Genomic DNA, 13,194 nt, shown 5'->3' on the forward strand with positions numbered 1-13,194 from the left:
CATCTAGTGTATGCTACAAATAATCACTCAAGTCAGTATGAACATAGGTTTGAGTTAAACAGTCAGTCATACATGTCTGAAAGTCAGGGATTTGAAAATAAAGGAAGAAAATCTCACTATGATCAAGTTGAGAGATCCTTTAGCAAGGGCTCATTACTTTTCCACCAACAAACATTTTCTCCCTATTCCAATATCTGTTATGTAGATAATAATGAGAGAGTCTTTATCTGGCCGCCACCATTCAATGGGTATCATAGTACAGATAATGCGGAACAACCTTCCGTGTGTAATCCAACGAGTGAGGCCTTAAGCGAGAGCTCCATCGTCAGTTATTACAACAGTATTTATGATGGAGCCAGAATCTACCCATGCCTTGAACCTGGGAATCACTTTGACCAAGACTCAGGTCTCATGAATCATCAGAGAACTCAGTGTTCAGAGAACCATGATGAAAGGAATGAATGTAGAAATGTCTTTTATCAAAGCTCAAATCTTATTACAGATAGGAGTATCCACACTGAAGAAAACAATTACAAATTTAGTGAATGTGGTCAAGTTTCTAACCAGTCATCACAACTTACTCAACATCCAAGTATTCATGCTAAGGAGGAACACTGCAAGTAGAATAAATGTGGGAAAGTCTTTCCTCAATTATCAAATCTAAACAGACAGAGGAAAACCCATACTGGAGGGAAACCTAACTAATGCACAGAATGTGGCCAAACCTTTAGCAAGCTCTCAAACCTTACTCGACATCTCAGAATTCATACTGCAGAGAAGACTTACAAATGTACAGAATGTGGCAAAACCTTTACCCGGAGTTCAAACCTTAATCAAATAGGCGAATGCACACTGGGGCAAAACCATATAAATGTCAGAATTGTGGGAAAGTCTTTAACAAAAGTACGACACTTATACAACATCAGCGAATCCATACTGGGGAAAAACCATACAAGTGTAAAGAGTGTGGCAAAGCTTTTATCCGTTGCTCAAATCTTAGTCAACATCAGAGAAGTCATACTGGGCAGAAGCCTTATACATGCAGAAAATGTGGGAAAGCCTTTAAGAGTTGCTCATATCTTACTGTGCATCAGTGAATTCATACTGGGGAGAAGCCTTATAAATGTACAGACTGTAACAAAGCCTTTAATCAGCCCATCATCAGATAATTCATACTGGGAAGAAACTGTACAACTGTACAGAATATGGCAAAGCCTACACCAGGCGTTCACATGTTACTCAACATCAGCGAATTCATACAGGAGAGAAGCCTTATAAATGTACAGAATGTGGCAAAGCTTTTACCAGGCGTTCATATGCTACTCAACATGAGCGAATTCATACAGGAGAGAAGCCTTATAAATGTAGAGAATGTGGTAAAGCCTTTACTCAGGGTTCAAACCTTAACCGACATAGGCAAATCCATACTGGGGAAACACCATATAAATGTCAGAACTGTGGGAAAGCCTTTAACCAAAGTACAACACTTACACAACATCAGCAAATGCATACCGGGGAAAAACCATACAAGTGTAAAGAGTGTGGCAAAGCTTTTATCAGTTGCTCAAATCTTAATCAACATCATAAAATTCATACTGGGGAGAAGCTATACAAATGTACAGAATGTGGCAAAGCCTTTACCAGACGTTCACATGTTACTCAACGTCAGCGAATTCATACAGGAGAGAAGACGTATAAATGTAGAGAATGTGGCAAAGCCTTTAATCAGACTTCAAACCTTAATCAACATAGGCGAATTCATACTGAGGAGAAACCATACAAATGTAAAGAATGAGGGAATGCTTTTAATTGCCACTCAAACCTTACTTGCCATAACATAATTCATACTGCCAAGTAGTCTTACAAATATAAATAAAATGACAAAGCCTTGAAGTGAGCCGTCATCTCATGCAGCATCAGAGAGCGTGTGCTGGAGAGAGACCGTACAAATATAATAAGTGATGAAAGAGGTTTGTCCTAAGCATACACATCAGGAAATGCCAGAGAGTTCATACTGGGAATAATGTTTAATGCTGTAAGAAATGTACAAAATGAATTTAAAAACTCAGGTCCAAATAAATATCAGAGAATTCATCATAGATAGCATTCAGTCAATAACCATTTTCTGGTATTACTTTAAATAAGGATATTATAGAAAATAATCCAAAGTTAAAACACTTAGAAAAATTATTTCTTACTGTGGATCATAGGATCAAGGCAAGAGATGTTTGACAGTACAGTTATCATTGTATCCTTATTTATATTGACATTATCTGAAAGTGAAATTTAATATAATTGGAGTCTCAAAGTACTACATGCTATACCTTTGTTTCTAGTGTATATGTGAGCTAATTTTATTTTTTAAACTAATATTCTTGATCTTTGCTGCCTCAAAATTAAGTAAAACTCTTCTATGTTAGGTGGAAATAATTTTTGTCTACTTTTCAATGGAATATTAAGGACCTTGAAATGTGAAATGTACAATGAAAGTCTAAATGGAGGTGATGACTGTCATTGTTTAAAATATCCCTCTATGTCACCATTAGGTAAGTGTTGAGAGGATAATTCTTTGTATTAAAGTAAGACAGAGGGTCATTATAAATTTTAAATAGTTGTGCCAATGGTTTTCTGCGGATATAAAGATGGCAGTTCACTAAAATCCCAACGTATTCTTATAACAGCAGTAACTAGAAGTCATAAATTTTCCTTGACATGGTAACAGTCAGGAAATCTTACACCTAAGAAATGTATGTGTAACGTTTCCCTGAAAGGTTATGTAATTAATGCACACCTTTGTTTACTAAATAATTGCTGTTTGTAAACCACAAATATCATATTTCTCTGATCAGTATATCAGAAGAACAAGAATGTTTCCAGATGCTTGTAATCTGTCTTTTGATCAAAGATTATAGAGTAAACTTTGGAAAATTTTATTTAGCTTATGTGTGAACTTACTATATGTTAATTAATAAAATGGAATAGCTTTTAATATATTAAACTTCATGTATAATTGATGAAGTGTTCTCATCAATAACAGGCTTCTCAGGTGGTTCAATGGTAAAGAATCTGCCTGCCAATGCAGGAGACACAGAAGGTGTGGGTTCCATCCCTGGGTCAGAAAGATCCCCTGGACAAGGAAATGACAACCAGCTCCAGTATTTTTGCCTGGAGAATCCCATGGACAGAGGAGCTTGATGGGCTACAGTCCATGGTTGCAGAGTCAGACACGACTAAGCATACACACATGTATTCTACCACCAACATAAAGATTAATACCAACATTATCATCTCCCAGGTTTTTTTAAGTTGTCAATAACTGATGGTGAATATCCAGCCCAGCATTTTGCATGGTGTATTCTTCATATAAGTTAAATATGCAGGGTGACAATATGCAGCCTTGATGTACTCCTTTCCCTAACTGGAAGCAGTCTGCTATTCCATGTCCAGTTCTAACTACTGCTTCTTGACCTGTATGCAGATTTCCAGGAGGTAGCTAAGGTAGTCTGGTATTCCCATCTCTTTAAGAATTTTCCATAGTTTGTAGTGATCCAAACAGTCAAAGGCTTTGGCATAGTCAATAAAGCAGAAGTAGATGTTTTTCTGGAACTCTATTGCTTTTTCAATGATCCAACACATGTTGGCAATTTGATCTCTGGTTCCTCTGCCTTTTCACAATCCAGCTTGAACATCTGAAAGTTCACGGTTCATGTGAACTTGAAGCCTGGCTTGGAGAATTTTAAGCATTACTTTGCTAGCATGTGAGATGAGTGCAATTGTGTGGTAGTTTGAGCATTCTTTGGAATTGCCTTTCTTTGGGCTTGGAATGAAAACTGACCTTCTCCAGTCCTGTGGCCAGTGTCGAGTTTTCCAAATTTGCTGGCTTATTGAGTGCAGCACTTTAGCAGCAGCATCTTTAAGGATTTGAAATAGGTCAACTGGAATTCTATCATCTCAGTTAGCTTTGATCATAGTGATGCTTCCTAAGCATCTGGATGAAACACAAGCTGGAATCAAGATTTCCAGAAGACATATCAATAACCTCAGATACGCTGATGACTCAACCCTTATGGCAGAAAGTGAAGAAGAACTAAAGAGCCTCTTGATGAAAGTGAAAGAGGAGAATGAAAAGTTTGTCTTAAAACTCAACATTCAGAAAACTAAGATCATGGCATCTGGTCCCATCACTTCATGGCAAATAGATGGGGAAACAATGGAAACAGTGAGAGACTTTATTTTTGGGGGCTCCAAAATCACTGCAGATGGTGACTGCAGTCATGAAATTAAAAGACACTTGCTCCTTGGAAGAAAAGTTATGATCAAATTAAACAGCATATTAAAAAGCAGAGATATTACTTTGCCAAAAAAGTCTGTCCAGTCAAAGCTATGGTTTTTTTAGTAGCCATGTATAGATGTAGGAGTTGGACCATAAAGAAAGCTGAGATCAGAGAACTGATGCTTTTGAACTGTGGTGTTGGAGAAGACTCTTGAGAGTCCCCTGGACTGCAAGGAGATCAAACCACTCCATGAATATTCATTGGAAATTCAAGGAAATCAGTCTGAATATTCATTGGAAGCACTGATCCTGAAACTAAAACTCCAATACTTTGGCCACCTGATGGGAAGAACTGACTCACTGGAAAAGACCCTGATGCTGGGAAAGATTGAAGGTGGAAGGAGAAGGGGACGACAGAGGGTGAGATAGTTGGATGGCATCACCAACTCGATGGACATGAGTTTGAGTAAGCTCTGGGAGTTGGTCTTGGACAGGGGAGCCTGGCATGCCGCAGTTCATGGGATAACAGAATCGGACACGACTGAGCAACTGAACTGATCTGACTGACTGACGGTGAATATAAAGTATCTGTAATAACTGGCAGAAAGTGAAGAGGAACTAAAAAGCCTCTTGATGAAAGTGAAAGAGGAGAGTGAAAAAGCTGGCTTGAAGCTCAACATTCAGAAAACTAAGATCATGGCATCTGGTCACATCACTTCATGGGAAATAGAAGGGGAAGCAGAGGAAACAGTGTCAGACTTTATTTTTGGGGGCTCGCAAATCACTGCAGATGGTGATTGCAGCCATGAAATTAAAAGACGCTTACTCCTTGGAAGGAAAGTTATGACCAACCTAGATAGCATATTAAAAAACAGAGACATTACTTTGCCAACAAAGGCCCGTCTAGTCAAGGCTATGATTTTTCCAGTGGTCATGTATGGATGTGAGAGTTGGACTGTGAAGAAAGCTGAACGCCGAAGAATTGATGCTTTTGAACTGTGATGTTGGAGAAGACTCTTGAGAGTCCCTTGGACTGCACGGAGATCCAACCAGTCCATCCTAAAGGAGATCAGTCCTGGGTGTTCATTGGAAGGACTGATGTTGAAGCTGAAACTCCAATACTTTAGCCACCTCATGCAAAAAGTTGACTCATTGGAAAAGACCCTGATGCTGGGAGGGATTGGGGGCAGGAGGAGAAGGGGACGAGAGAGGATGAGATGGCTGGATGGCATCACTGACTCAATGCACATGAGTTTGGGTAAACTCCAGGAGTTGCTGACGGACAGGGAGGCCTGGCATGTTGCGATTCATGGGGTCCCAAAGAGTCGGACTCGACTGAGCAACTAAACTGAACTGAACTGAATAACACGGTAGCATGACATCTCGTGGGGATTCCCAGATAGTGTTAGTGGTAAAGAATCTGCCTGCCAATGCAGGAGACATAGGAGATGCTGGTTTGACCCCTGAGTACAGAAAATGCCCTGGAGGAGGGCAGGGCAATCCACTGCAGTATTCTTGTGTGGAGAATCCCATGGACAGAGGGCTGCAGTCCATGGGGTTGCAAAGAGTCACACACAACTAAAACAACTTAGCAGGCACACAGAATGACATCTCATAGTATTCCCTTTTTTTCTACTGGCCGTAACCCTCAAATAAGTTCAGATCACATTTTTCATAAATGGTTTATTGTGTCATTTCCTCGATTTTACTACTGGGACATTATGATTGCACAGGAGTATTGATGAGAGCTACCTTCACTGCTCCATGATACTGCTGCCTTGGCATCATTTGTGTAGACTGGTAGCCCACGGGTGCCTTGTTTTGACACCAGTTATCCTCATAAGCACATACACTAGATAACAGTCTGTAAATTCATAAGCAAATGTAAATTCCTCATAGGTCTTCCCCAGCAGCCCTGGTAACCAGCAGTCTTCCTAAATCCCAGGCCCTTCCATTTTTAATTATTCATTTATTTATTTCTGGCCGTGCTGGGTCTTTGTTGCTGTGCCGGCTTTTCTCTAGTTGTGGCCACGGGCTTAGCTGCTCCACGTCCCGTGGGATCTTCCAGGGATGGAACCCGTGTCCCATGCATTGGCAGGAGGATTCCTAGCCACAAGGAAAGTCATTAGTTCTCGGTGAGAATACTTCGTGTTCTACAGGGAGCCTTGATGCTGGCAAGACACCTGAGAAAAGGCTCTGGGACAGGAGGGAGAAATATTCTAAAGCTCTGATCTTGACTGTCATCAGAATAAAAGGGGGAGAAAATTAGCAGTTGAAAACAACCTCAATAGGCAACATCAGAAGTAGAGAATGAAAGGTTTATAAACTGTTAATGCAGGGCATTTCAGGAGGAAAAGCAGACGTAGCCTCTGACCCAGGACAGGACATTTACCCGAGAAGCGGCCCTTTCCTCCTCTTTTCCTCCTGCCCTGGGTCGTTTTCTCCTAAAGGTCCTGGGGAAGAATCACTCAGCGTCCTGAGATTACACCTTCCAAGGCGTCAGCAGGGCGCCTTCGCCTGCTCCCCACACGCCCACAGGCAGAAGGCGCTTGAAAAGCCGAGAAGGCCCACCTCTCCTGGCCTTGTCTCAGGAGAGACTGAGGACGATCAGCTCCTCCCGGAGACGCGCCGTCAAGCCCTCCTTTGTGTCCACACGTGTTCGCTCCCCGGATTCCGCCAGCACGGGACCGGTGAGCGGCACCGGCGTCCGCCTGCCGACCCGGCCCAGCAGACCCCGCCGCCCCTCCGGGCCTGAAGCTGGCGCTGAGCGCTCGCAGACGCGCCGAAGCCCCGCGTTCCGCCCGGGCCTCGCCGGGAGCCGGAAGACGAGCGGCGCGGCTGCTCCCCCGGGACCAGGGGCGGGAGTTTGCGAGGAGGGGCCTCCTGGGCCCCCAGACGAGAACCGCTTCCCTGAAGATGTTCTCTGCAGCCTTAAAGTGGATACAACGCCTCCCCCGTCTAAGAAGCAGTGAGCTGGCCGGTTTGAGGGGAAGCCGTGAGCCGGCACGTTGAACGAGCCCCTGTGGGTGCTGACGCGGCTCCTGTAACACCCGTCTTCCGTGGCTCTGAGCCGGAGCCATCGCACACAGCACCCCTGGGAGCCCTGAGCCGGCGAGGGCGCGGCTGGAACCTCTGAGAATGCCGGCTCGGCCCGCCTGATGCCCGGGAGGGGCTCCTCCTGGGGGCGGCCCTCCGTGGCCGCGAGCTGCGCTTGGGGAAGGGGAGGCGGAGGCGAGTGGAGGACAGAGTCAGATGATGGCCTTGGCGGGGTGAGGCTTGCTCTCCCAGATCTTCCAAAGTTACCCCGAGTCCTGGGCCCTGTCCCCCCTCCCCTCCCTGGGGCCACGTGCTTCCGTGCTCAGGAGCCCAGCCGTGTCCCGCTCTTCTGCGACCCCGTGGGCGAGAGCCCTCCAGGCTCCTCTGCCCTTGGGGTTTCCCAGCAGGAATACTGGCGTCGGTTGCCACTCCCTTCTTCAGGGGATCTTCCTGACCCAGGGATCGATCCCGCGTCTCCTGGGTCTCCTACATGGCAGGTGGATTCTTTACCACTGAGCTGCCTGGGAAGACCCCTGGGGCCAGAGGCATTCCCAAAATGACTTGCATTGTGACCACCTATCCATAGGTGAGGGGGCCTCCATCTTCAGAGACCAGGAGGCACGAAGGTGTTTACATCACAGCTTTCTTTGAAAATAAACCTCAGGCAGACAAGAAGGATGGATTAAAATGTACGTTGGGAAGGGACTAAAGCCTTTGGAAATGATGCCATAAATGTGTATTTGAAAGGGAAAGTGAAGTCGCTCAGTCTTGTCCAACTCTTTGCGACCCCATGGACTGTGGCCTGTCAGGCTCCTCGGCCCATGGAATTTTCTAGGCAAGAACACTGAATGGGTGTCATTTCTTTGTACAGGGGATCTTCTAATCTATGGATGGAACCTGCCTGTCTTGCATCTCCTGCACTGGCAGGTGGATTTTTTTTTTTTTTTTTTTTTTTTTTTTACCACTAGTGCTACCTAGGAATTGTTTCCACACTATGAGACTGGGTTAATGTATAATAACATGTGTCCATCATGACAGTTTTACACAGATTATTTCATGGTTCTGGAAGTACTCTAGACTCAAGATATTCATAGTCTTACCTTTGCAACACTTGGGAAAAACACTGACTATAATATCAAAAAACTCAATTTCAAACAAACAGCACAATCAATAAATGGGCAGAAGACCTCATTTCTCCTGACATTTAGGTGGCCACCAGGTACATCAAAGATGCTCAGCATTGCTAATTATTAGATAAATGCAAATCAAAACCACAGTTATACCATCCCACATCAGTCAGAATGAACATTATCAAAGTGCCTGCAAATAGTATCAGAAATGCTGAGTGGTGGTGGTGATTTAGTCACTAAGTTGTGTCCTACCCTTGTGACCCCATGGACTGTAGCCCATCAAGCTCCTCTGTCCATGGGATTCTCCAGGCAAGAATACTGGAGTGGGTTGCCAGTTCCTCCTCCAGGGGATCTTCCTGACCCAGGGATCGAACCTGGGTCTCCTGAATTGCAGACAGATTCTTTATCAACTGAGCTGTGAAAAAAGCCTAGAGAGGGAGTGGAAAATAGGGAACCATCCTACAGTGTTCATGGGAATGTAAACTGCTACAACTACTAAAGACAGCAGGATGGAAGGTCCCTAAAAAACTAAAACTTTAGACAGTATGGTCTTTCCTTAAAAACACAGATTCCTGAAGTTTGGAGAAAATGAACACAATGGAAAACAGATGAAATAGATCTAATTTAAAAATCTGTCATTTCTCAGTTCTTAGTAAATAATCAAAAAGTTTGAAAGTACCAGTTTTGATCTAATACTTCTAAATTCTTCGAAAGACCAGGATACAAATACAGACACACTCTTCATTCTTAGCTTTCTCAGTGGTAATGTATAACTTCATATGTTTATATATTGCATTCAATGTATGTCAAAGCCATGGAAAGAAGCTTCTTTAAGCATAGACAAGAAACACATGCTAAAAAATACATAGTGTAGAATTTTGTGACTATTAGTTCAGAATATTAACAACATGCCTTTTATACAGTTCTTGTGAGTTTTTAAGGTTTGCACTTGTTAAAATGAGACTCTGGCAGTCTGTGGAATGTCTCAGTTCCACAAAGGACCACAACGGCAATGAGGGAGGTGAGTTTATGACTTCAGGTCCTGAGAGAATTCACAGGCAGCCTTGAGGGCCCCCTGAGGGAGGTCAGGCTAGAACCAGGCTGAGAAAGCTCCAGTACTTTGGGTTTAGGCCTTTATAAGGGACCTGGGTGAAGTGTTCTGGGCTTCCCAGGCTGAGGGTGGGTTGCTCAGTTCAAACCAAGAGGAGCAGGATTTTGGTGAGCTCTGAGGGTGTCATTGAAGGGAGGCCTGTGAAGTAGACCCTGGGGTTCAGCAAGACTGCTGATCTCAAGGAAGGTGGTCATCTAGTGCAGGTGCTCACAGGACTAGCTGATGTGAGTTCAAGGACCTGCAGGCTGCCTGCTCCCCAGACAGATGCTGAGGCAGCAACAGCATGGAGCCATTCAGATAAGCTCTCAACAATACTCTGTATAACCCTTCTTATTTGAACCAGCTGGGCTGCAGTCAGAGGAGGAGCGAGGCGAGTGAGGTGGTGGGAGAGGGAGTTCCACGAGGAGGAATTTTGTTCAGCTATTAAAATAATGAAAAATAAAACCAAACCAAACCAAAGGAACCTCATTAGTCTCAAAAGCTTTTGCAAAAGAGGGGAACCCTAAAGGAAAAAAAAAAAACCTCTACAAAAAAGTTGCAATCAATGTAAAAATAAGGAATTCATCCCTAACACATGCAAACAACCCATGCTGTTCAATAAAAATAAAATGGGAGGGGAAAAGATCTAAATGGACATTTCTCCCAAGAAGGCATGCAGGTAGCTATAAAGCACATGAAAAACGCTCACATCGCTAATTATTAAAGAAATTCAAATCAAAACTACAACTTATCACCTTGTTGTAGGAAGGGGGGCCCCTCCAGGGGGCCAAGAGCCGGTTCTTGTCTAACATCCGGAAAAGAATTGTCTGAGGAGACATGTGCTGACAAAGCAAAGACTTTATTAGAAGAAGGTACCCAGGCAGGGAGCAGCAGGGTAAGAGAACCCAGGAGACCTGCTCTGCCACGTGGCTCGCAGCCTCGGGTTTTATGGTGATGGGGTTAGTTTCCTTCCTGGTGGTGCATGCTTCGCTCAGCCAAGATGGATGCTAGCAAGAGGGATTCTGGGAAGTGGACGGACACACAATGTCTCCTTTTGCCCTTTCCCGAACTCTTCTGGTTGGTGATGGCTTATTAGTTCTGTATTCCTTACCAGGACCTCCTGTCATAAAACAACTCATGCGAATGGTTACTAGAAAGCCTGGCCAGGGTGGGCGGTTTCAGTCAGTGTGCTTCCCCTAACAACCTCACACAGGTCAGAATGACCTATGTCTTAAAGTTTAGAAACAATAAATGGAGGAGAGGGTGTGGAGAAATGGAAACACTCCTACACTGATGCTGGCAATGTAAGCTGTTAACAGCCAGGATGGAGGACAGGGAGGAGGTTCCTTAAACTAGTGAAAAGTGAAAGAATTTACATCTCTCTCTAACTGCTAACAGAAGAAGAAATTGCAAATCAATTAAAGAGTTAAATGAAGGGAACATTATTTTATTCTTAACCTCTTAAGGAAAATATATGCAGAAAACACGTTTTGACATAAATCACAGCAAGTTCTTTTTGGATCCACCCTCAGAATAATTCAAAATAAAACTAAACTGAAAAAAGGCACTTCATTAACCCAAAAAACTTTTGCACAGGAAGGACAACTCTCAGTTCAGTTCAGTTCAGTCGCTCAGTCGTTTCTGACTCTTTGTGACCCCATGGCCTGCAGCACACCAGGCCTCCCTGTCCATCACCAACTCCCAGAGTTTACTCAAACTCATCTCAATTGAGTCGGTGATGCCATCCAACCATCTCATCCTCTATCGTCTGCTTCTCCTCCTGCCTTCAATCTTTCCCAGCATCAGGGTCTTTTCCAGTGAGTCAGTTCTTCACATCAGGTGGCCAAAGTATTGGAGTTTCAGCTTTAACATCAGTCCTTCCAATGAATATTCAGGACTGATTTCCTTTAGGATGGACTGTTTGGATCTCCTTGCTGTCCAAGGGACTCTCAAGAGTCTTCTCCAACACCACAGTTCAAAAGCATCAATTCTTTGGCACTCAACTTTCTTTATAGTCCAACTCTCACATCCATACATGACTACTGGGAAAGGCATAGCCTTAACTAGATGGACCTTTGTTGGCAATGTAATGTCTCTGCTTTTTAATATGCTGTCTAGGTTGGTCATAACTTTTCTTTCAAGGAGCAAGTGTCTTTTAATTTCATGGCTGCAGTCACCATCTGCAGTAAAAGACAACCCTCAGAATGGGAAATTATATGTTTGCAGCTAAAGTTAAAAACAAGGAATTGATCTCCAAAGATGCAAACTGCTCACGCAGCTCTAGATTAAAAAAGAAAAAGGAAAAAAAAAAAAAAAAAATCAACGCAATAGAAAAACTGGCAAAGACATAAATGAACAGTCCTCTAAAGAAGGCACCAGGACGTCCATAAAGCCCATGAAAAGATGCTCAGGATCACTCTAGAGAAATGCCAGTCTAAACTGCCACGAGGTATCAACTCACACCCCTCAGAACAGCCATCCTCCAAAAGATCTACAAGGATTAAATGCTGCTGAGGGTGAGGGGGACGGGGAATCCTCCTACACTGTGCTTTCATGACTGTAAAGAAAAATCACCTGTCCTCAACAAATGTCCTTGGGTAGGTCCGGGAACAATAATTCAAATCAGGGCAGATGGTGAAGAAGCCAAACTTGAGAAGTCATTTTTAGTCACACTGTTTTCTTTAAAAAAATCACATGGAAAACTTTCAACATCATGAATCTTATAGAAATTTAAAAGGCGGTATCAGCTCATACCTGTCAGACTAACCTTTGTCAAAAAGTCTACAAACAATAAATTCTTCAGAGCTGTCAAGAAAGGAAAACCCTCCTACACTGGTACTGGCAATGTAAATTGTAAACAGCTAGTAAGGGGGATAGTGTGGAGGTTTATAAGTAAGTAAAAAGAGAATGAAATTATGACATTTCATAACCCCACAGAGTAAAAGGAACTCTAAATTGATTAAAGACCTAAATGGAGGGGCCATTACTCTCAACCTCTTCAGGAAAACTAGGCTGAAACCCCTTTGGCTTAAACCACAGCCAGTTCTTTTTGGACCTACTTCTCAGAGTAATGTAAAATCAAACAAAGGTCAACAGAAGGACTTCTCTGATCTTAAAAGCATTTGCACAGCAAGTGAAAGCCTAAAGGAAAGAAATAGGCAATCCTTAGAATGGGAGAAAAAGTTTGCAACCCATTTTAAAAACAAGGAATTCCTCTCCAAAACATGCAAACAGCTCATGCAGCTCAGTATGGAAAGAAACAAACAGCCCGATAGAAAAACAGGCCAAAGATCTAAATGGATATTTGTCCTAAGAGGGCAGGCAGATGGCCATGAATCACATGAATAGATGCTCAGGATGACTGTTACAGAATTGCCACTCAAAATGGCACACGTTATCAGCTCACACCCCTCAGAATGGCCATCTTTGAAAAGATCTACAAAGATTAAGTGCTGTCGAGTGTGAGGGGAACAGGGAATCCCCCTACACTGTGGGTGGGAATGTAAATAGGTGGGTGCAGTCACGAAGGAAAACAGTATAGACATTCCTTACAACACTAAATATAGAGTTACCACCGAACCAGCAAGCTCGGTACCTCTTGCCTTAGATCCGGAGAAAATCATAATTTAAAATAATACTTACTTCAGGCTGCCGCTGCGACCAAG

The 13,194-nt window shown here is 43.3% G+C and overlaps 1 protein-coding gene across 1 annotated transcript; it reads left to right on the forward strand.

Annotated features, from left to right (window-relative positions):
• Positions 1-845: 845 nt before the first annotated feature.
• LOC133055193 (zinc finger protein 678-like) lies at positions 846-1,795 on the forward strand. Its single transcript, XM_061140623.1, is given in 2 exon segments — positions 846-1,168; positions 1,324-1,795. Coding segments are annotated over 2 exon segments (795 nt in total).
• The last annotated feature ends 11,399 nt before the right edge of the window (positions 1,796-13,194 follow it).

The sequence above is a fragment of the Dama dama genome, chromosome 4, assembly GCF_033118175.1.
Source record: "Dama dama isolate Ldn47 chromosome 4, ASM3311817v1, whole genome shotgun sequence".
Taxonomy (NCBI): domain Eukaryota; kingdom Metazoa; phylum Chordata; class Mammalia; order Artiodactyla; family Cervidae; genus Dama; species Dama dama.